Source organism: Bombina bombina, chromosome 4 (assembly GCF_027579735.1).
Source record: "Bombina bombina isolate aBomBom1 chromosome 4, aBomBom1.pri, whole genome shotgun sequence".
Lineage (NCBI taxonomy): Eukaryota > Metazoa > Chordata > Amphibia > Anura > Bombinatoridae > Bombina > Bombina bombina.
This window is the reverse complement of record NC_069502.1, coordinates 788,281,772-788,307,434: the sequence shown is the minus strand read 5'-3', so window position 1 is coordinate 788,307,434 and position 25,663 is coordinate 788,281,772. Positions and strand designations below refer to the sequence as shown.

The following is a 25,663-nucleotide window of genomic DNA, read 5'->3' as shown; positions in this document are numbered from 1 at the left end:
AGAATCTATCAGAGTCCCTAGAAAGGAAACTCTCGTGAGTGGGGATAGAGAACTCTTTTCCTCGTTCACTTTCCACCAATGCGACCTCAGAAATGCCAGTACTACGTCCGTATGAGACTTGGCAATTTGGAAATTTGACGCCTGTATCAGGATGTAGTCTAAATAAGGTGCTACTGCTATGCCCCGCGGCCTTAGGACCGCTAGAAGCGACCCTGGAACCTTTGTAAAAATTCTTGGGGCTGTAGCTAACCCAAAGGGAAGAGCTACAAACTGGTAATGCCTGTCTAGAAAGGCAAACCTGAGAAACCGATGATGATCTTTGTGTATCGGAATGTGAAGGTAAGCATCCTTTAGATCCACTGTAGTCATATATTGACTCTCCTGGATCATAGGCAGGATGGTACGGATAGTTTCCATCTTGAACGATGGAACCCTGAGGAATTTGTTTAAGATCTTTAGATCCAAAATTGGTCTGAATGTTCCCTCTTTTTTGGGAACCACAAACAGATTTGAGTAAAAACCCTGTCCTTGTTCCTCTTTTGGAACTGGATGGATCACTCCCATAACTAGGAGGTCTCGTACACAGTGTAAGAATGCCTCTCTCTTTATCTGGTGGGCAGATAATTGTGAAAGGTGAAATCTCCCTTTTGGGGGAGAAGCTTTGAAGTCCAGAAGATATCCCTGGGATATAATTTCCAATGCCCAGGGATCCTGAACATCTCTTGCCCACGCCTGGGCGAAGAGTGAAAGTCTGCCCCCCATTAGATCCGTTACCGGATAGGGGGCCGTTCCTTCATGCTGTCTTGGAGGCAGCAGCAGGTTTTTTAGCCTGCTTACCTTTGTTCCAGGTCTGGTTTGGCTTCCAGACCGCTTTGGATTGAGCAACAGTTCCCTCTTGTCTTGCATTAGAGGAGGTTGATGCCGCACCTGCCTTGACGTTTCAAAAGGCACGAAAATTAGACTGTTTGGCCCTGGATTTGGACCTGTCCTGAGGAAGGGCATGACCTTTTCCTCCAGTGATATCAGCAATGATCTCCTTCAAACCAGGCCCGAATAAGGTCTGCCCCTTGAAGGGAATGTTAAGCAGCTTAGATTTGGAAGTCACGTCAGCTGACCATGATTTAAGCCATAGAGCTCTGCGCGCCTGTATAGCAAAACCAGAATTCTTAGCCGTTAGTTTAGTCAAATGAACAATGGCATCAGAAACAAAAGAATTGGCTAGCTTAAGTGCCCTAAGTTTGCCAAGTATGTCATCCAATGGAGTCGCTACCTGTAAGGCCTCTTCCAGAGACTCAAACCAGAACGCCGCAGCAGCAGTGACAGGGGCAATGCATGCAAGGGGCTGAAGGATAAAACCTTGTTGACAAAATATTTTCTTAAGGTAACCTAATTTTTTTCCATTGGATCTGAAAAAGCACAACTGTCCTCGACAGCGATAGTAGTCCGCTTTGCTAAAGTAGAAACTGCTCCCTCCACCTTAGGGACTATCTGCCATAAGTCCCGTGTGGTGGCGTCTAGAGGAAACATTTTTCTAAAAATAGGAGGTGGAGAGAACGGCACACCTGGCCTATCCCATTCCTTAGTAATAATTTCTGTAAACCTTTTAGGTATTGGAAAAACATCAGTACACACCGGCACTGCAAAGTATTTATCCAGTCTACACAATTTCTCTGGCACTGCAATTGTGTCACCATTCAGAGCAGCTAAAACCTCCTTTAGTAACACGCGGAGGTGTTCAAGCTTAAATTTAAATGTAGAAACATCAGAATCAGGTACTCTGCCTGAGTCAGAAACATCACTCACAGACTGAAGTTCTCCTTCTTCAGCTTCAGCATATTGAGAGGCAGTATCAGACATGGATCTTAAAGCGTTAGTATGCTCTGCATTTCGTCTAACTCCAGAGCTATCTCGCTTACCTCTAAATTCAGGTAGTCTGGCTAATACCGCTGACAGGGTATTATCCATGACTGCCGCCATGTCTTGTAAAGTAAACGCTATAGGTGCCCTTGATGTACTTGGCGCCATTTGAGCGGGAGTTCCTTGAGCGGGAGTCAAAGGATCTGACACGTGGGGAGAGTTAGTCGGCATAACTTCCCCCTCATCAGAATACTCTGGTGATAAATTTTGCAAAGACATAATATGATCTTTATTGCTTAAAGTGAAATCAGTACATTTGGTACACATTCTCAGAGGGGGTTCCACCATGGCTTTTAAACATAATGAACAAGGAGTTTCCTCTATGTCAGACATGTTTATACAGACTAGCAATGAGACTAGCAAGCTTGGAAAACACTTTAATTCAAGTTAACAAGCAATATAAATAAACGGTACTGTGCCTTTAAGAGAAACACATTTTGTCAAAATTTGAAAAACAGTGAAAAAAGGCAGTTACACAAACGAAATTTTTACAGTGTATGTAATAGGCTAACAGAGCATTGCACCCACTTGTAAATGGATGATTAACCCCTTAGTTCAAAAAACGGATCAAAAAAACGACAGACGTTTTTTAACAGTCCCAGCAAAGTGCCACAGCTTTACTGTGGCTCCTACCTTCCCCAATAAACGATTTTAGGCTCTTTAGAGATGTCCTGTAGCATTCAGGGGACTCCTAAGGAAAATTGGATGCCTCAGTCTGTAATTTTAACTGCGCAATAAAGCGCTAAAATAGGCCCCTCCCACTCATATTACAACAGTGGAAAGCCTCAGGAAACTGTTTCTAGGCAAAAATACAGCCAGCCATGTGGAAAAAATTAGGCCCCAATAAAGTTTTATCACCAAGCATATATAAAAAAACGATTAAACATACCAGCAAACGTTTTATATAGCATATCTATAAGGGTAATACCCCTGAGAGTAAGCATGATACTAGTAGTTATTAAATCACTGTATTCAGGCTTAACTTACATTTATCAGGAATCAGCAGCATTTTCTAGCATTTCCAATCCTAGAAAAAATCATAACTGCACATACGTGATAGCAGAATAAACTGCACGCCATTCTCCCTCTGAAGTTACCTCACTCCTCAGACATGTGTGAGAACAGCAATGGATCTTAGTTACAACCTACTAAGATCATAGAAAACTCAGGCAGATTCTTCTTCTAGCTCTGCCTGAGAAACAATAGCACAACTCCGGTACTATTTAAAATAACAAACTTTTGATTGAAGAAATAAACTAACTATTTTTCACCACTTTCCTCTAACAACCTCCCTGCGCGTTGAGAGTTGCAAGAGAATGACTGGATATGGTAGGAAGGGGAGGAGCTATATAACAGCTTTGCTGTGGGTCCTCTTGCAACTTCCTGTTGGGAATGAGAATATCCCATAAGTAATGGATGATCCGTGGACTGGATACACCTTACTAGAGAAATCAGTTATTCTGCAGATTATCTAGGTAATGTGCAGATTAACTAGGGTGATCCGTTAAAGTGCAGAAAAATAGTTTCATTTCTCAAATTACCTAGATAATCTGCACATTACCCACTAGGCACTCGTTAAAGTGCAAAAAATGCACTTTAGCAGTAACATTATATATATATATATATATATATATATATATATATATATATATATATATATATATATATATATATATATATATATATAAACTAAATAGAGTCCCATGGTTTTTCCTATAATAATCCGTTCATATCACGTTTTTTTAGAGAGCCTGGGGCACTTTATTCTGAAAATGGAGGTAAAAACAAAATCTTAAAGGGCAGTGCGGCACACTTTATGCATCATTCATTGCCCAGACACACTTCAACTTCTTAACAAGTTTATAGTAGTTTTCATAAAGGTATAACAACTGCTCTCATTCTGTTTTTGCATTTATTAGCATCTTGGCCTCTACACTTCTAAGCATTGTATATTTCCCATTCTGCATTGTTACAGAATCGACTTCCCTTCACGCAGTTAATTGCTTACTATTAAAACTTATTGCTAAGACATGATAGGTGTTAACAGTAAACCTGCAACTCATTGTGGAATTATGCAATGAGCACAAATAAATGTAAGAACATCGTACTGAGAATGTGAAATATCTGCCATTCTAGCTGTAATGTATCTGTGATAATACAGTTGAAAATCAAATAATACACTTTCAAGCACTTTAGCTTTTTAGAAAAGTTTGTTTCTCTCATGTAAACTGTTAATTGAAAAAGAAGCCGAAGAATGTTCCGATTTTGGCCGAGGGCAGATACGCTCCAGAGTGCTCTGTTCTAATCAGAGCCTCGGGCACCGCAACTGCCTCTGGGAACCTTACCATGGGTCACAGCCCGCACGTCTTGAAATTCTCTGTCTGGGAAATTATCTATCTATTGAATCTATAATAAATAGATTAATTCGATGGATAATTTCCCTCGGCCGAAATCGGAACATTCTTCGGCTTCTTTTTCAACAGTTTATATGAGAGAAACAAACTTTTCCAACTTCAACTACACGGAAGCCGTTAATGTGCACATTACCTAGGTAAAGTGCGGATTCCGCACTTTGAGCAAATCAGTTAATCTGCAGATTAGCTAGGTAATGTGCACATTAACGATTTCAGCACTTTAGCTGTAACATATACAGGTTGCCCTCAGTTTATGCCGGGGTTAGGTTCCAGAAGGAATGGTTGTAAATCGAAACAATTGTAAATTGAAACCCAGTTTATAATGTAAGTCAATGGGAAGTGAGGGAGATAGGTTCCAGGCCCCTCTCAAAAGTAACACCTAATACAGATGGCCCTCGTTTTACAACGGTTCAATTTACACCATTTCAGAATAACAACCTTTTTTTCCAGTCATGTGACTGCTATTGAAAAGCATTGAGAAGCAGTGAATTTAATAAAATAGCCAGTAGGTGGAGCTGTCCGCTTGTGTTGCAGCAAAGCCAAGCAAGCTGAAATTAATCGGTTTAACCACACCTGAGCTATCGAGCAGATTTCAAAGGAACAAGATCTTCCTGTCTATAACTCAGTTCAGATTGGAATGCATAGAAAGAACTGTTTGCAGAAAAATGCAAGTGAAGTCTGTGTTGTGTGATTATTTTATTAGGTTTATAATGCTGTCTAGCATTTAAAGTCTTCATTTCTAAGCTTTAAAAATAATGTATTAGGTGTTACTTATGACAATTTTGAGAGGGGCCTGGAACCTATCTCCCTCACTTCCCATTGACTTACATTATAAACTGGGTTTCAATTTACAACGGTTTCGATTTACAACCATTCCTTCTGGAACCTAACCCCGGCGTAAACTGAGGGCTACCTGTACATTATTTTTAAAGCTTTGAGATGAAGACTATAAAAGCTAAACAGCATTATAAACCTAATAAAATAATCACACAAAACAGAATATATAATTAAACCAAGTTAAATGAACAAAAACATTTCCTAGACAGCATTATAAACCTAAGAAAATAATCACACAACACAGACTTCACTTGCATTTTTCTGCAAACAGTTCTTTCTATGCATTCCAATCTGGACTGATTTTTAGACAGGAAGATCTTGTTCCTTTGAAATCTGCTCGATAGCTCAATTCTGGTTAAACTGATTATTTTCAGCTTGCTTGGCTTTGCTGCAACACAAGCAGACAGCTCAACCTACTGGCTATTTTAATAAATGCACTGTTTCTCAATGCTTTTCAATAGCAGTCACATGACTGGAAAAAAAAAGGTTGTAACAGTGTAAATTGAACCGTTGTAAATTGAGGGCCACCTGTGTGTGTGTGTGTGTATGTATATATATATATATATATATATATATATATATATATATATATATATATATATATATATATATATATATATATATATATATATATATATATATATATATATATATATATATATATATATATATATATATATATATATATATATATATATATACACATATATATACATATATACACACACACACTATACAACTCTTGTTATGACCAATAAATGTAAAATATTTTTCACTATCTCCTTGAAATGCAGGAGTGAGAATTCAAACTTTTGCAGAAGTACAGTCTAGTGGGCCCATATTCATATCTCAAGCATGTGCTACAATTGATCTTCACAAAAGCCTTTTGCATATTCCAGGAATTCGTAAATTTCTCTAATATATTTCCCCTTGTTCTACAACTGGAAAGCTAATTTTAGTATTAACTTTTATGCAAATGTTTTGCAGATTACTCTCTTAAACTCGCTATCGTTCAGCTTAAAACCATAACCTTTACAGAAACAAGATTCTCCTCTTAAATTTTATTAAAATACTTAAAGTGATTGAAAATAAATACATGCAAAATACAAAACGACATACTTATAAAACGGATTGCACGTTTTCTTTTAAAATATTGAGTCCGTTTGAAATACATTAATACAAATACCCTACAGCAGGGGTCATCAACTGTGGACCTCAATAGGTTTGGGAAATACATTTCCCATGATGCCCAGCCAGCATTTCTTCTACTAAATGTACATTATATTAGGAACGTGCATTTGGATCCTTTCACTAGAAACAATCAGGCTATGAAAAGATCAGAATGGAAAAATCGGCCGCATACTTCTGCTTTCAGATCCTCACAAAAGATCCGAAAGGACATCTTTCATAAATATGCTTTGTAGGACCTTTAACATCACTTTAATATAAAGCTTTCCATTATATAACCCATCTTCTACTCTTGTCCCATAAAAACTCTTGAATTCTGAATCAAATTTTAGCTCTGATATATATTACTAAGAGAAACTGTAGTATGCTATAGAAAATTTGTCAAGCACAAAGTAAGTGAAAGACTAAGAAATGCATATTATATTAACACATACAAAACAGTAATACAATACAGTTTTACAAAAATCTATTTTGTAGAGAAATAAAAAAAAAATTTAATTTTACTTACCTCCCCAGCGTGTTAAATCAGACAGATCATATCTCTTTTTTCCATCAGTGACATGGCACAAAAGACTTTCCTTTTCTTTAACACAAGCATATTTGGTCTCCCAAGTAAAAAAATATGTACAATCCACCTCACCACTGAACTCTGGGACACCTTTCCCTTCATTCACTAGAAAAATAAAAAAATATATTTATATGTACACACAGACATATACATACATACGTGGAAAACTATCACTATATTTTACTAGTAAGGGGTTAAAAGCTACTAGCCCAGAGGGCTACAGACAGAAAATACAGGAAATATGTACACAAAATATATAAATAAAAACAAACAATTTTCAGAACAAAATGGCTTCTTCAGGCAAGTCAGTATTTAGTGTGAACTCCCTTGGCACTAAGCACTTGAACTCTTGGGGAGACTGTCCTGAAATTTTCTGAAGTAATGTTCTAGTATATTATATCAGGCTTCTTTTAGCACTTCCCAGAGTTCTTCTTTAGATTTAGGCTGTCTTATTTCTTTTTCTGTCTAGCTGATCCCATACTGCCTCTATAATATTAAGGTCTGGACTCTGTGGAGGCCAGTTCATGACGGTCAGTGTTTTATCAGCCGTTTTTCTATCCAAATAGGATTTCACTGCATTAGCAGTGTGCTTGGGATCATTATCATGCTGAAAAATAAAACCATTCCCAATCAGGCGCTTTCCAGAAGGAATGGCATAATGAATTAAAACCTGTCTGTACTTTCAGCATTCATGATCCCATCAATCTGGACAATATCGCCAACACCACTAGCAGAAATGCAGCCCCAAACCATGACAGACCCTCCACCATGTTTCTTTCATATTAGCAAGAGTCCATGAGCTAGTGACGTATGGGATATACATTCCTACCAGGAGGGGCAAAGTTTCCCAAACCTCAAAATGCCTATAAATACACCCCTCACCACACCCACAAATCAGTTTAACGAATAGCCAAGAAGTGGGGTGATAAGAAAAAAGTGCGAAAGCATATAAAATAAGGAATTGGAATAATTGTGCTTTATACAAAAAAATCATAACCACCACAAAAAGGGTGGGCCTCATGGACTCTTGCTAATATGAAAGAAATTAATTTATCAGGTAAGTTCTTACATAAATTATGTTTTCTTTCATGTAATTAGCAAGAGTCCATGAGCTAGTGACGTATGGGATAATGACTACCCAAGATGTGGATCTTTCCACGCAAGAGTCACTAGAGAGGGAGGGATAAAATAAAGACAGCCAATTCCTGCTGAAAATAATCCACACCCAAAATAAAGTTTAATGAAAACATAAGCAGAAGATTCAAACTGAAACCGCTGCCTGAAGTACTTTTCTACCAAAAACTGCTTCAGAAGAAGAAAACACATCAAAATGGTAGAATTTAGTAAAAGTATGCAAAGAGGACCAAGTTGCTGCTTTGCAAATCTGATCAACCGAAGCTTCATTCCTAAACACCCAGGAAGTACAAACTGACCTAGTAGAATGAGCTGTAATCCTTTGAGGCAGAGTTTTACCCGACTCGACATAGGCATGATGAATTAAAGATTTCAACCAAGATGCCAAAGAAATGGCAGAAGCTTTCTGGCCTTTTCTAGAACCGGAAAAGATAACAAATAGACTAGAAGTCTTTCGGAAAGATTTAGTAGCTTCAACATAATATTTCAAAGCTCTAACAACATCCAAAGAATGCAACGATTTCTCCTTAGAATTCTTAGGATTAGGACATAATGAAGGAACTACAATTTCTCTACTAATGTTGTTGGAATTCACAACCTTAGGTAAAAAATGAAAAGAAGTTCGCAACACCGCCTTATCCTGATGAAAAATCAGAAAAGGAGACTCACAAGAAAGAGCAGATAATTCAGAGACTCTTCTGGCAGAAGAGATCGCCAAAAGGAACAAAACTTTCCAAGAAAGTAATTTAATGTCCAATGAATGCATGGGTTCAAAAGGAGGAGCTTGAAGAGCCCCCAGAACCAAATTCAAACTCCAAGGAGGAGAAATTGACTTAATGACAGGTTTTATACGAACCAAAGCTTGTACAAAACAATGAATATCAGGAAGATTAGCAATCTATCTGTGAAAAAGAACAGAAAGAGCAGAGATTTGTCCTTTCAAGGAACTTGCGGACAAACCCTTATCTAAACCATCCTGAAGAAACTGTAAAATTCTCGGTATTCTAAAAGAATGCCAAGAAAAATGATGAGAAAGACACCAAGAAATATAAGTCTTCCAGACTCTATAATATATCTCTCTAGATACAGATTTACGAGCCTGTAACATAGTATTAATCACAGAGTCAGAGAAACCTCTTTGACCAAGAATCAAGCGTTCAATCTCCATACCTTTAAATTTAAGGATTTGAGATCCTGATGGAAAAAAGGACCTTGCGACACAAGGTCTGGTCTTAACGGAAGAGTCCACGGTTGGCAAGAGGCCATCCGGACAAGATCCGCATACCAAAACCTGTGAGGCCATGCCGGAGCTACCAGCAGAACAAACGAGCATTCCTTCAGAATCTTGGAGATTACTCTTGGAAGAAGAACTAGAGGCGGAAAGATATAGGCAGGATGATACTTCCAAGGAAGTGATAATGCATCCACTGCCTCCGCCTGAGGATCCCGGGATCTGGACAGATACCTGGGAAGTTTCTTGTTTAGATGAGACGCCATCAGATCTATTTCTGGAAGTTCCCACATTTGAACAATCTGAAGAAATACCTCTGGGTGAAGAGACCATTCGCCCGGATGCAACATTTGGCGACTGAGATAATCCGCTTCCCAATTGTCTATACCTGGGATATGAACCGCAGAGATTAGACAGGAGCTGGATTCCGCCCAAACCAGAATTCGAGATACTTCTTTCATAGCCAGAGGACTGTGAGTCCCTCCTTGATGATTGATGTATGCCACAGTTGTGACATTGTCTGTCTGAAAACAAATGAACGATTCTCTCTTCAGAAGAGGCCAAGACTGAAGAGCTCTGAAAATTGCACGGAGTTCCAAAATATTGATTGGTAATCTCACCTCCTGAGATTCCCAAACTCCTTGTGCCGTCAGAGATCCCCACACAGCTCCCCAACCTGTAAGACTTGCATCTGTTGAAATTACAGTCCAGGTCGGAAGAACAAAAGAAGCCCCCTGAATTAAACGATGGTGATCTGTCCACCACGTCAGAGAGTGTCGTACAATCGGTTTTAAAGATATTAATTGAGATATCTTTGTGTAATCCCTGCACCATTGATTCAGCATACAGAGCTGAAGAGGTCGCATGTGAAAACGAGCAAAGGGGATCGCGTCCGATGCAGCAGTCATAAAACCTAGAATTTCCATGCATAAGGCTACCGAAGGGAATGATTGTGACTGAAGGTTTCGACAAGCTGAAATCAATTTTAGACGTCTCTTGTCTGTCAAAGACAGAGTCATGGACACTGAATCTATCTGGAAACCCAGAAAGGTTACCCTTGTCTGAGGAATCAATGAACTTTTTAGTGAATTGATCCTCCAACCATGATCTTGAAGAAACAACACAAGTCGATTTGTATGAGATTCTGCTAAATGTAAAGACTGAGCAAGTACCAAGATATCGTCCAAATAAGGAAATACCACAATACCCTGTTCTCTGATTACAGACAGAAGGGCACCGAGAACCTTTGTAAAAATTCTTGGAGCTGTAGCTAGGCCAAACGGCAGAGCCACAAACTGGTAATGCTTGTCCAGGAAAGAGAATCTCAGGAACTGATAGTGATCTGGATGAATCGGAATATGCAGATATGCATCCTGTAAATCTATTGTGGACATATAATGCCCTTGCTGAACAAAAGGCAAGATAGTCCTTACAGTTACCATTTTGAATGTTGGTATCCTTACATAACGATTCAATATTTTTAGATCCAGAACTGGTCTGAAGGAATTCTCCTTCTTTGGTACAATGAAGAGATTCGAATAAAACCCCAGCCCCTGTTCCAGAACTGGAACTGGCATAATTACTCCAGCCAACTCTAGATCTGAAACACATTTCAGAAATGCTTGAGCTTTCACTGGATTTACTGGGACACGGGAAAGAAAAAATCTCTTTGCAGGAGGTCTTATCTTGAAACCAATTCTGTACCCTTCTGAAACGATGTTCTGAATCCAAAGATTGTGAACAGAATTGATCCAAATTTCTTTGAAAAAACGTAACCTGCCCCCTACCAGCTGAGCTGGAATGAGGGCCGCACCTTCATGTGGACTTAGAAGCTGGTTTTACTTTTCTAGAAGGCTTGGATTTATTCCAGACTGGAGATGGTTTCCAAACTGAAACTGCTCCTGAGGATGAAGGATCAGGCTTTTGTTCTTTGTTGAAACGAAAGGAACGAAAACGATTATTAGCCCTATTTTTACCCTTAGATTTTTTATCCTGTGGTAAAAAAAGTTCCTTTCCCACCAGTAACAGTTGAGATAATAGAATCCAACTGAGAACCAAATAATTTGTTACCCTGGAAAGAAAGGGAAAGTAGAGTTGATTTAGAAGACATATCAGCATTCCAAGTTTTAAGCCATAAAGCTCTTCTAGCTAAAATAGCTAGAGACATAAACCTGACATCAACTCTGATATCAAAAATGGCATCACAGATAAAATTATTAGCATGTTGAAGAAGAATAATAATATTATGAGAATCATGATCTGTTACTTGTTGCGCTAAAGTTTCCAATCAAAAAGTTGAAGCTGCAGCAACATCAGCCAATGATATAGCAGGTCTAAGAAGATTACCTGAACACAGATAAGCTTTTCTTAGAAAGGATTCAATTTTCCTATCTAAAGGATCCTTAAACGAAGTACCATCTGCCGTAGGAATAGTAGTACGTTTAGCAAGGGTAGAAATAGCCCCATCAACTTTAGGGATTTTGTCCCAAAATTCTAATCTGTCAGATGGCACAGGATATAATTGCTTAAAACGTTTAGAAGGAGTAAATGAATTACCCAAATTATTCCACTCTCTGGAAATTACTTCAGAAATAGCACCAGGAACAGGAAAAACTTCTGGAATAACCACAGGAGATTTAAAGACCTTATCTAAACGTTTAGATTTAGTATCAAGAGGACCAGAATCCTCAATTTCTAAAGCAATTAGTACTTCTTTAAGTAAAGAACGAATAAATTCCATTTTAAATAAATATGAAGATTTATCAGTATCAACCTCTGAGACAGAACCCTCTGAACCAGAAGAGTCATTAGAATCAGAATGATGATGTTCATTTAAAAATTCATCAGTATAACGAGAAGTTTTAAAAGATTTTTTTATGTTTACTAGAAGGAGGAATAACAGACATAGCCTTCTTGATGGATTCAGAAACAAAATCTCTTATGTTATCAGGAACACTCTGAACATTAGATGTTGATGGAACTGCAACAGGTAATGGTACTTTACTAAAGGAAATATTATCTGCATTAACAAGTTTGTCATGACAATTAATACAAACAACAGCTGGAGGAACAGCTACCAAAAGTTTACAGCAGATACACTTAGCTTTGGTAGTTCCAGCACCAGACAGCGATTTTCCTGAAGTATCTTCTGACTCAGATGCAACGTGAGACATCTTGCAATATGTAAGAGAAAAAACAACATATAAAGCAAAATTGATCAAATTCCTTAAATTACAGTTTCAGGAATGGGAAAAAATGCCAAGGAACAAGCTTCTAGCAACCAGAAGCAATGAAAAATGAGACTTAAATAATGTGGAGACAAAAGCGACGCCCATATATATTTTTTTTTTAGCGCCAATAAGACGCCCACATTATTTGGCGCCTAAATGCTTTTGGCGCCAAAAATGACGCCACATCCGGAACGCCGTCATTTTTGGCGCAAAAGAACGTCAAAAAATGACGCAACTTCCGGCGACACGTATGACGCCGGAAACAGAAAAGATTTTTTGCGCCAAAAAAGTCTGCGCCAAGAATGACGCAATAAAATGAAGCATTTTCAGCCCCCGCGAGCCTAACAGCCCACAGGGAAAAAAAGTCAAATTTTTAAGGTAAGAAAAATGATTGATTCAAATGAATTATCCCAAATATGAAACTGACTGTCTGAAAATAAGGAATGTTGAACATCCTGAGTCAAGGCAAATAAATGTTTGAATACATATATTTAGAACTTTATATAAAAGTGCCCAACCATAGCTTAGAGTGTCACAGAAAATAAGACTTACTTACCCCATGACACTCATCTACATGTTTGTAGAAAGCCAAACCAGTACTGAAACGAAAATCAGCAGAGGTAATGGTATATAAGAGTATATCGTCGATCTGAAAAGGGAGGTAAGAGATAAATCTCTACGACCGATAACAGAGAACCTATGAAATAGACCCCGTAGAAGGAGTTCATTGAATTCAAACAGGCAATACTCTCCTCACATCCCTCTGACATTCACTGCACGCTGAGAGGAAAACCGGGCTCCAACCTGCTGCGGAGCGCATATCAACGTAGAATCTAGCACAAACTTACTTCACCACCTCCATAGGAGGCAAAGTTTGTAAAACTGATTTGTGGGTGTGGTGAGGGGTGTATTTATAGGCATTTTGAGGTTTGGGAAACTTTGCCCCTCCTGGTAGGAATGTATATCCCATACGTCACTAGCTCATGGACTCTTGCTAAATCTTTAGTAGCTTCAACATATTTCAAAGCTCTTACCACATCCAAAGAATGTAAGAATCTCTCCAAAGAATTCTTAGGATTAGGACACAAGGAAGGGACAACACAACAATTTCTCTATTAATGTTGTTAGAATTCACAACCTTAGTTAAGAATTTAAATGAAGTCCGCAAAACCGCCTTATCCTGATGAAAAATCAGAAAAGGAGATTCACAAGAGAGAGCGGATAATTCAGAAACTCTTCTAGCAGAAGAGATGGCCAAAAGAAACAACACTTTTCAAGAAAGTAGTTTAATGTCCAAAGAATGCATAGGCTCAAACGGAGGAGCCTGTAAAGCCTTTAAAACTAAATTAAAACTCCAAAGAGGAGTGACTGATTTAATGACAGGCTTGATACGAACCAAAGCCTGCACAAAACAATGAATATCAGGAAGTTTAGCAATTTTCTGTGGAATAAAACAGAAAGAGCAGAAATGTGTCCTTTCAAGGAACTTGCAGACAAACCTTTATCCAAACCATCCTGAAGAAACTGTAAAATTCTAGGAATTCTGAAAGAATGCCAAGAGAATTTATGAGAAGAACACCATGAAATTTAAGTCTTCCAAACTCGATAATAAATCTTTCTAGAAACAGATTTACGAGCCTGCAACATAGTATTAATCACTGAGTCAGAGAAATCTCTATGACTAAGCATTCAATTTCCATACCTTCAAAATTTAATGATTTGAGATCCTGATGGAAAAACGGACCTTGAGATAAAAAGGTCTAGCCTTAATGGAAGTGGCCAAGGTTGGAAACTGGACATCCGAACAAGATCCGCATACCAAAACCTATGTGGCCATGCTGGAGCCATCAGCAGCACAAACGATTGCTCCATGATGATTTTGGAGATCACTCTTGGAAGAAGAACTAGAGGCGGGAAAATATAAGCAGGTTGATAACACCAAGGAAGTGTCAATGCATCCACTGCTTCCGTCTGAGGATCCCTGGACCTAGACAGGTACCTGGGAATTTTTTTGTTTAGATGAGATGCCATCAGATCTATTTCTGGAAGTCCCCACATCTGAACAATTTGAGAAAACACATCTGGGTGGAGAGACCATTCTTCCGGATGTAAAGTCTGACGACTAAGGTAATCCGCTTCCCAATTGTCTATACCTGGGATATGAACTGCAGAAATTAGACAGGAGCTGGATTCCGCCCAAACAAGTATCTGAGATACTTCTTTCATTGCTTGAGGACTGTGAGTCCCACCCTGATGATTGACATATGCCACTGTTGTGATATTGACTGTCTGAAAACAAATGAACGGTTCTCTCTTTAACAGAGGCTAAAACTGAAGAGCCCTGAGAATTGCACGGAGTTCCAAAATATTGATTGGTAATCTCGCCTCTTGAGATTTCCAAACCCCTTGTGCTGTCAGAAATCCCCAAACAGCTCCCCAACCTGAAAGACTCGCATCTGTTGTGATCACAGTCCAGGATGGACAAACGAAAGAGGCCCCTAAAATTATACAATGGTGATCTAACCACCAAGTCAGAGAAAGTTGAAAATTGGGATTTAAGGATATTAATTGTGATATCCTTGTATAATCCCTGCACCATTGGTTCAGCATACAAAGCTGGAGAGGTCTCATATGAAAACAAGCAAAAATCTCGTCCGATGCTGCAGTCATGAGACTGAAAACTTCCATGCACATAGCTACTGAAGGAAATGACTGAGACTGAAGGTTCCGACAGGCTGCAACCAATTTCAAACGTCTGTTAGAGACAAAGTCATGGACACTGAATCTATCTGGAAACCTAAAAAGGCTACCTTTGTCTGAGGAATCAAATAACTTTTTGGTAAATTGATCCTCCAACCATGTCTTCGAAGAAACAACACTAGTTGATTCGTGTGAGATTCTGCAGAACGTAAAGACTGAGCAAGTACCAAGATATCGTCCAAATAAGGAAATGCCGCAAAACCCTGCTCTCTGATTACAGACAGTAGGGCATCCAAGAACCTTTGAAAAGATTCTTGGAGCTGTCGCTAGGCCAAAAGGAAGAGCAACAAATTGATAATGCTTGTTAAGAAAAGAGAATCTCAGGAACTGATAGTGATCTGGATAAATCGGAATATGAAGATATGCATCCTGTCTATTGTGGACATACAATGCCCTTGCTGAACAAAAGGCAGAATAGTCCTTATAGTTACCATTTTGAAAGTTGGTACTCTTGCATATCGATTCAAAATCTTTAGATTCAAAACTGGTCTGAATGAATTTTCTTTCTTTGGGACAATGAATGGAATTGAATAAAACCCCAGACCCTGTTCCGGAAACGGAACTGGCATGATTACCCCTGAAAACTCCAGGTCTGGAACACACTTCAGGAAAGCCTGAGCCTTTACTGGGTTTGCCGGAATGCGTGAGAGAAAAAAATCTTCTCACAGGCGGTCTTACTCTGAATCCTATTCTGTACCCCTGAGAGACAATACTCTGAATCCAATGATTTTTGACCAAATTGATCCAAACATCTTTGAAAAATTTTAATCTGCCCCCTACCAGCTGAGCTGGAATGAGGGTCACACCTTCATGCAGACTTGGGGGCTGGTTTTGATCTCTTAAATGGCTTGGATTTATTCCAATTTGAAGAAGGCTTCCAATTGAAAGCAGATTCCTTGGGGGAAGGATTAGGTTTCTGTTCCTTATTTTGCTTTAGATTTACCCTTAGGTCTTTTATACCGGAGGAAAAAAAACTCACTTCCCCCTAGTGACAGTTGAAATGATTGAATCCAACTGAGAACCAAATAATGTATTACCTTGGAAAGAAAGAGATAGCAATCTGGACTTAGAAGTCATATCAGCATTCCAAGATTTGAGTCACAAAGCTCTTCTAGCTAAAATAGCTAAAGACATAGATTTAACATAAATTTTAATATCAAAAATGGCATCACAAATGAAATTATTAGTATGTTGAATCAACTTAACAATGCTAGACAAATCATGATCCGATTCTTTTTGCGATAAAGTTTCCAACCAAAAAGTTGAAGCAGCTGCAACATCAGCCAAAGAAATTGCAGGCCTAAGAAGATGACCTGAATATAAATAAGCTTTCCTTAGATAAGATTCAAGTTTCCTATCTAAAGGATCTTTAAAAGAAGTACTATCTTCCGTAGGAATAGTAGTACGCTTAGCAAGAGTAGAGATAGCCCCATCAACCTTGGGGATCTTTTCCCAAAACTCCAATCTAACTGCTGGCAAAGGATACAATCTTTTAAACCTTGAAGAAGGTAAAAAAAAGAAGTACCAGGTCTATTCCATTCCTTAGAAATCGTATCAGAAATAGCCTCAGGAACTGGAAAAACCTCTGGAATAACCACAGGAGGTTTCTAAACTAATTTAAACGTTTACTAGTTTCCTAAAGTAAATTTAAACGTTTACTAAGAGGACTAGTTTCCTCCATATCTAACGTAATCAACACTTCTTTTATCAAAGAACGAATATACTCTATTTTAAATAAGAGGATTTGTCAGTGTCAATATCTGAGGCAGGATCTTCTGAATCAGATAGATCCTCATCAGAGAAGGATAATTCAGTATGTTGCTGGTCATTTGAAATTTCATCAACCTTATGAGAAGTTTTAAAAGACCTTTTACGTTTATTAGAAGGCAGAAAAGCAGACAAAGCCTTCTCAATAGAATCAGAAATAAATTCTTTTAAATTTACAGGTATATCTTGTGCATTAGATGTTGAGGGAACAGCAACAGGTAATGAACTACTACTGATGGATACATTCTCTGCATATAAAAGTTTATCATGACAACTATTACAAACCACAGCTGGAGGTATAACCTCCACAAGTTTACAACAAATGCACTTAGCTTTGGTAGAACCGTTATCAGGTCGCAGGGTTCCAACAGTGATTTCTGAGACAGGATCAGATTGAGACATCTTACAAATGTAAGAGAAAAAAACAACATATAAAGCAAAATTATCAATTTCCTTATATGGCAGTTTCAGGAATGGAAAAAAATGCAAACAGCATAGCCCTCTGATAAAAAGGCAAGATGCATATAGGAATGGGGTTTTTAAATAATGAAAATATTTGGCGCCAAGTATGACGCACAACAAACAGAAAAACATAATTTATGTAAGAACTTACCTGATAAATTCATTTCTTTCATATTAGCAAGAGTCCATGAGCTAGTGACGTATGGGATATACATTCCTACCAGGAGGGGCAAAGTTTCCCAAACCTCAAAATGCCTATAAATACACCCCTCACCACACCCACAAATCAGTTTAACGAATAGCCAAGAAGTGGGGTGATAAGAAAAAAGTGCGAAAGCATAAAAAAAATAAGGAATTGGAATAATTGTGCTTTATACAAAAAAAAAATCACAACCACCACAAAAAAAGGTGGGCCTCATGGACTCTTGCTAATATGAAAGAAATTAATTTATCAGGTAAGTTCTTACATAAATTATGTTTTCTTTCATGTAATTAGCAAGAGTCCATGAGCTAGTGACGTATGGGATAATGAATACCCAAGATGTGGATCTTCCACGCAAGAGTCACTAGAGAGGGAGGGATAAAATAAAGACAGCCAATTCCGCTGAAAATAATCCACACCCAAAACAAAGTTTAAATCTTATAATGAAAAAAACTGAAATTATAAGCAGAAGAATCAAACTGAAACAGCTGCCTGAAGTACTTTTCTACCAAAAACTGCTTCAGAAGAAGAAAACACATCAAAATGGTAGAATTTAGTAAAAGTATGCAAAGAAGACCAAGTCGCTGCTTTGCAAATCTGATCAACCGAAGCTTCATTCCTAAACGCCCAGGAAGTAGAAACTGACCTAGTAGAATGAGCTGTAATCCTTTGAGGCGGAGTTTTACCCGACTCGACATAAGCATGATGAATCAAAGACTTTAACCAAGACGCCAAAGAAATAACAGAGGCCTTCTGACCTTTCCTAGAACCGGAAAAGATAACAAATAGACTAGAAGTCTTTCGGAAATTTTTAGTAGCTTCAACATAATATTTCAAAGCTCTAACTACATCCAAAGAATGCAACAATCTTTCCTTAGAATTCTTAGGATTAGGACACAATGAAGGAACCACAATTTCTCTACTAATGTTAGAATTCACAACCTTAGGTAAAAATTTAAAAGAAGTTCCCAACACCGCCTTATCCTGATGAAAAATCAGAAAAGGAGACTCACAAGAAAGAGCAGATAATTCAGAAACTCTTCTAGCACTAACTTGCAGACAAACCTTTATCCAAACCATCCTGAAGAAACTGTAAAATTCTAGGAATTTTAAAAGAATGCCAAGATAAATGATGAGAAAAACACCAAGAAATGTAAATCTTCCAGACTCGATAATATATCTTCCTAGATACAGATTTACGAGCCTGTAACATAGTATTAATCACAGAGTCAGAAAAACCTCTATGACTGAGAATCAAGCGTTCAATCTCCATACCTTCAAATTTAAGGATTTGAGATCCTGATGGAAAAAAGGACCTTGAGATAGAAGGTCTGGTCTTAATGGAAGAGTCCACGGTTGGCAAGTGGCCATCCGGACAAGATCCGCATACCAAAACCTGTGAGGCCATGCTGGAGCCACCAGCAGAACAAACGAGCACTCCTTTAGAAATTTGGAAATCACTCTTGGAAGAAGAACTAGAGGCGGAAAGATATAGGCAGGATGATACTTCCAAGGAAGTGACAATGCATCCACTGCCTCCGCCTGAGGATCCCTGGATCTGGACAGATACCTGGGAAGTTTCTTGTTTAGATGAGAAGCCATCAGATCTATTTCTGGAAGTCCCCACATTTGAACAATCTGAAGAAATACCTCTGGGTGAAGAGACCATTCGCCGGATGTAACGTTTGGCGACTGAGATAATCCGCTTCCCAATTGTCTATACCTGGGATATGAACCGCAGAAATTAGACAGGAGCTGGATTCCGCCCATACCAGTATTCGAGATACTTCTTTCATAGCCAGAGGACTGTGAGTCCCTCCTTGATGATTAACATATGCCACGGATGTGACATTGTCCGTCTGAAAACAAATGAACGACTCTCTCTTTAGAAGAGGCCATGACTGAAGAGCTCTGAAAATTGCACGGAGTTACAAAATGTTGATTGGTAATCTCACCTCCTGAGATTCCCAAACCCCTTGTGCTGTCAGAGACCCCCATACAGCTCCCCAACCTGTCAGACTTGCATCTGTTGAAATCACAGTCCAGGTCGGAAGAACAAAAGAAGCCCCCTGAACTAAGCGATGGTGGTCTGTCCACCACGTCAGAGAGTGTCGTACAATCGGTTTTAAAGATATTAATTGAGATATCTTTGTATAATCCCTGCACCACTGGTTCAGCATACAGAGCTGAAGAGGTCGCATGTGAAAACGAGCAAAGGGGAATGCGTCCGATGCAGCAGTCATAAGACCTAGAATTTCCATGCATAAGGCTACCGAAGGGAATGATTGAGACTGAAGGTTTCGACAAGCTGAAACCAATTTTAGACGCCTCTTGTCTGTCAAAGACAGAGTCATGGACACTGAATCTATCTGGAAACCTAAAAAGGTTACCCTTGTCTGAGGAATCAATGAACTTTTTGGTAAATTGATCCTCCAACCATGTTCTTGAAGAAACAATACAAGTCGATTCGTATGAGATTCTGCTAAATGTGAAGACTGAGCAAGTACCAAGATATCGTCCAAATAAGGAAATACCACAATATCCTGTTCTCTGATTACATACAGAAGGGCACCGAGAACCTTTGTAAAAATCCTTGGAGCTGTTGCTAGGCCAAACGGCAGAGCCACAAACTGGTAATGCTTGTCTAGGAAAGAGAATCTCAGAAACTGATAGTGATCTGGATGAATCGGAATATGCAGATATGCATCCTGTAAATCTATTGTGGACATATAATGCCCTTGCTGAATAAAAGGCAGAATAGTCCTTATAGTTACCATTTTGAATTTTGGTATCCTTACATAATGATTCAATATTTTTAAATCCAGAACTGGTCTGAAGGAATTCTCCTTCTTTGGTACAATGAAGAGATTTGACTAAAACCCCAGCCCCTGTTCCAGAACTGGAACTGGCATAATTACTCCAGCCAACTCTAGATCTGAAACACATTTCAGAAATGCTTGAGCCTTCACTGGATTTACTGGGACACGGGAAAGAAAAAATCTTCTTGCAGGAGGCCTTATCTTGAAGCCTATTCTGTACCCTTGTGAAACAATGTTCTGAATCCAAAGATTGTGAATCGAATTGATCCAAATTTCTTTGAAAAATCGTAATCTGCCCCCTACCAGCTGGGCTGGAATGAGGGCCGCACCTTCATGTTGACTTGGGAGCTGGCTTTGGCTTTCTAAAAGGCTTGGATTTATTCCAGACTGGAAATGGTTTCCAAACTGATACCGCTCCTGTAGGGGAAGGATCAGGCTTTTGTTCCTTATTGTGACGAAAGGAACGAAAACGATTATTAGACCTAAATTTACCTTTAGATTTTTTATCCTGTGGTAAAAAAGTACCTTTCCCCCCAGTAACAGTTGAAATAATAGAATCCAACTGTGAACCAAATAATTTATTACCCTAGAAAGAAAGGGAAAGCAAAGTTGACTTGGAAGACATATCAGCATTCCAAGTTTTAAGCCATAAAGCTCTTCTAGCTAAAATAGCTAGAGACATATACCTGACATCAACCCTAATGATATCAAACATGGCATCACAAATAAAATTATTAGCATGTTAAAGAAGATTAACAATGCTATGAGAATTATGATCTGTTACTTGTTGCGCTAAAGCTTCCAACCAAAAAGTTGAAGCTGCAGCAACATCCGCTAAAGATATAGCAGGTCTAAGAAGATTACCTGAACATAAGTAAGCTTTTCTTAGAAAGGATTCAATTTTCCTATCTAAAGGATCCTTAAAAGGAAGTACTATCTGCCGTAGGAATAGTAGTACGTTTAGCAAGAGTAGAGATAGCCCCATCAACCTTAGGGATTTTGTCCCAAAACTCTAATCTGTCAGATGGCACAGGATATAATTGCTTAAAACGTTTAGAAGGAGTAAATGAATTACCCAAATTATTCCATTCCCTGGAAATTACTTCAGAAATAGCATCAGGGACAGGAAAAACTTCTGGAATAACTACAGGAGATTTAAAAACCTTATTTAAACGTTTAGATTTAGTATCAAGAGGACCAGATTCCTCTATTTCTAATGCAATTAAGACTTCTTTAAGCAAAGAACGAATAAATTCCATTTTGAATAAATATGAAGATTTATCAGCATCAACCTCTGAAACAGAATCCTCTGAACCAGAGGAATCATTATCAGAATCAGAATGATGATGTTCATTTAAAAATTCATCTGAAAAATGAGAAGTTTTAAAAGACCTTTTACGTTTACTAGAAGGAGGAATAACAGACATAGCCTTCTTAATGGATTTAGAAACAAAATCTCTTATGTTAACAGGAACAGGAGTATTAGATGTTGATGGAACAGCAACAGGTAATGTAACATTACTAAAGGAAATATTATCTGCATTAACAAGTTTGTCATGACATTCATTACAAACAACAGCTGAAGGAACAGATACCACAAGTTTACAGCAAATACACTTAACTTTGGTAGATCCAGCATCAGGTAGCGATTTTCCAGAAGTATCTTCAGATTCAGGGTCAATCTGAGACATCTTGCAATATGTAATAGAAAAAACAACATATAAAGCAAAATTGATCAAATTCCTTAAATGACAGTTTCAGGAATGGGAAAAAATGCCAGTGAACAAGCTTCTAGCAACCAGAAGCAAATAAACAATGAGACTTAAATAATGTGGAGACAATAATGACGCCCATATTTTTTAGCGCCAAAAAAGACACCCACATTATTTGGCGCCTAAATGCTTTTAGCTCCAAAAATGACGCCACATCCGGTAACGCCGACACTTTTGGCGCAAAAACGTCAAAAAATGACGCAACTTCCGGTGACAAGTATGACGCCGGAAATAACAAAGAAATTTTTTTGCGCCAAAAAAGTCAGCGCCAAGAATGACGCAATAAAATGAAGCATTTTCAGCCCCCGCGAGCCTAACAGCCCACAGGGAAAAAAGTCAAATTTTAAGGTAAGAAAAAAATTGATTATTCAAATGCATTATCCCACATAGTGAAACTGACTGTCTGAAATAAGGAATATTGAACATCCTGAATCAAGGCAAATAAATGTTTAAACACAAATATTTAGAACTTTATATAAAAGTGCCCAACCATAGCTTAGAGTGTCACAAAAATAAGACTTACTTACCCCAGGACACTCATCTACATGTAGTAGAAAGCCAAACCAGTACTGAAACGAGAATCAGTAGAGGTAATGGTATATATAAGAGTATATCGTCGATCTGAAAAGGGAGGTAAGAGCTGAATCTCTACGACCGATAACAGAGAACCTATGAAATAGACCCCGTAGAAGGAGATCATTGAATTCAAATAGGCAATACTCTCTTCACATCCCTCTGACATTCACTGCACGCTGAGAGGAAAAACGGGCTCCAACCTGCTGCGGAGCGCATATCAACGTAGAATCTAGCACAAACTTACTTCACCACCTCCACGGGAGGCAAAGTTTGTAAAACTGATTTGTGGGTGTGGTGAGGGGTGTATTTATAGGCATTTTGAGGTTTGGGAAACTTTGCCCCTCCTGGTAGGAATGTATATCCCATACGTCACTAGCTCATGGACTCTTGCTAATTACATGAAAGAAAAATATTTTTTGGCGCCAAAAACGTCCGGAACCGACACACTTGCGTCATAGATGACGCAACCTTGTGAAAGGAACCGGCGTCAACTAAGATGCCGGAAATGATGAATTTGCGTCAACGAACGTAATTTGAATGACGCAATAAACTTTAGTATTTTGCGGCCTCGCAAGCCTAATTCTGCCCGCGAATTTGAAAATGACAGTCAATTGAAAAAAGACTATACCCCAGGTAAGAAATACATTTTCCTAAAAAATGCATTTCCCAGATATGAAACTGACAGTCTGCAAAAGGAAATATACTGAAACCTGAATCATGGCAAATATAAGTACAATACATATATTTAGAACTTTATATAAATACATAAAGTGCCAAACCATAGCTGAGTGTGTCTTAAATAATGAAAACATACTTACCAGAAGACACCCATCCACATATAGCAGATAGCCAAACCAGTACTGAAACAGTTACCAGTAGAGGTAATGGAGTATTCGAGTATATCGTCGATCTGAAAAGGGAGGTAGGAGATGAATCTCTACGACTGATAACAGAGAACCTATGAAATAGATCCCCGTGAGGAAAACCATTGCATTCAATAGGTGATACTCCCTCCACATCCCTCTGACATTCACTGTACTCAGAGTAATCAGGCTTCAAAATGCTGAGAAGCGCATATCAACGTAGAAATCTTAGCACAAACTTACTTCACCACCTCCATAGGAGGCAAGGTTTGTAAAAACTGAATTGTGGGTGTGGTGAGGGGTGTATTTATAGGCATTTTGAGGTTTGGGAAACTTTGCCCCTCCTGGTAGGAATGTATATCCCATACGTCACTTGCTCATGGACTCTTGCCGATTACATGAAAGAAATATATATGTATGTTCACAGGCTGCTACTTGTCGCTGACCCGTTCAATGTCTTACCCCACCTCTATGGAATGCTATCCTGCGATCCGGACTAGTTAGGCATCCTAACTTGGCCAAGGACGGTGTTGAAACAGACTTCTGTTTACTCGGATGGCCCACGCCGAGCCATGTATTCACACTTAACACGAAGTTCCGGAGTAAGACATCGAACGGGTATGCGACAAGCAGCAGCTGGTGAACATATGGACATCTGGAAGTGGTGAGAAGTAGGGGTTCCTTAGGCGAGGGAATTACTCAGTAGGAGCACCCGGAAAGCAGTTATCTCTTCAATGCATCAACTGTGCTGTATCCTTTGCCTGCTTCACGTTGCATACACTAGGACTGTAACACCGCTCTTTTGACTGCCATAGTTGCTTACTGCTTAAACCCGCACAAACTGCTGTAATCTGCATGAACTACTCTGAACTATAACCACCTCTATGTGACATATGCCAATTAACCCCATGACTGTGAGCAATACTAACGGTTGAGATCGATTTTGGGAAAAACGCAACCATATTTTCAGTCATCAAGCTTGGAACCTGCTGTATGAGTCTGAACTGTATGAATTAGATGTTATAATAAACACAATTTTGCATCCAAGTACATCCCATTATGGATACTTTGTTAAACACTATATTCTGATTAAGGTGTTTTTATTACTGGATGAATAATCTACTAATATCTTGGAACTTATTGCATTTATTTATGGCTAAACTTTATGACTTTATAATAGTCAGTATATATATTGTTTATCTCTAATAGACGTATTATTGTACTTTGGGGCCCCATACTATTATAGTCATAGGTGGGGGGGGGGGGTTTAAATATATTTAAGTTGTACTGTATTTTCATAATTAATTTTAGAAGTTGGTAATTAATAAATTTAGTAAGATTATTTTGTACATTCAATTACCTTGATTTGTGTGGACTAAGATTCTTCCTCACATGCTGATTATCTGTGCATTTTATACTTTATTTATAAGGAATGTGCTGGCTAGGGCATCCTTTTTTCTGGCTTTTCCGTTTTAGCTATATTTTTCTTTCTTTACTTATATTGATTCATTAAACTGATGTCCCCCCCTGTGCACCCTGAGATGGAAATATTATTTGGTGGTTATCTCAGGTTTTCCAATATAGAATTATATATTTCGGGTCTCTTCTTCAGCTGTATTGATCGGAAACTAATTATATATATATATATATACACACACACACATATACACATATATATACACATATATATAGTGCCGCACACAAGCGGTATCAAGCCCGCACACAGAAAAAATACATTGGTATCAGTGCTAAATGATGTATTCTTGAATAATAAATATGAAATTATTACAATATTTATGTTAAAAATCAAATAAACCCACCTTGTAGCAATGATGGGTTTTTGAACCATAGCGTATGTTGGTGCATCTCTATCTCCACATCAGTTCGCTAACTATAACAACTTTTTTATGATTACAATAAAAA

General features: G+C 38.4%; 1 protein-coding gene across 1 annotated transcript in view; it reads right to left on the bottom strand.

Moving 5' to 3' along the window:
• Positions 1–25,663, bottom strand: part of IGF2R (insulin like growth factor 2 receptor) — a gene marked incomplete in the record, with an annotated part of 598,770 nt that overhangs the window by 431,358 nt on the left and 141,749 nt on the right. The window contains 1 exon segment of the mRNA XM_053711175.1: positions 6,865–7,029. Within this exon segment, the coding sequence (XP_053567150.1) occupies positions 6,865–7,029 (165 nt within the window).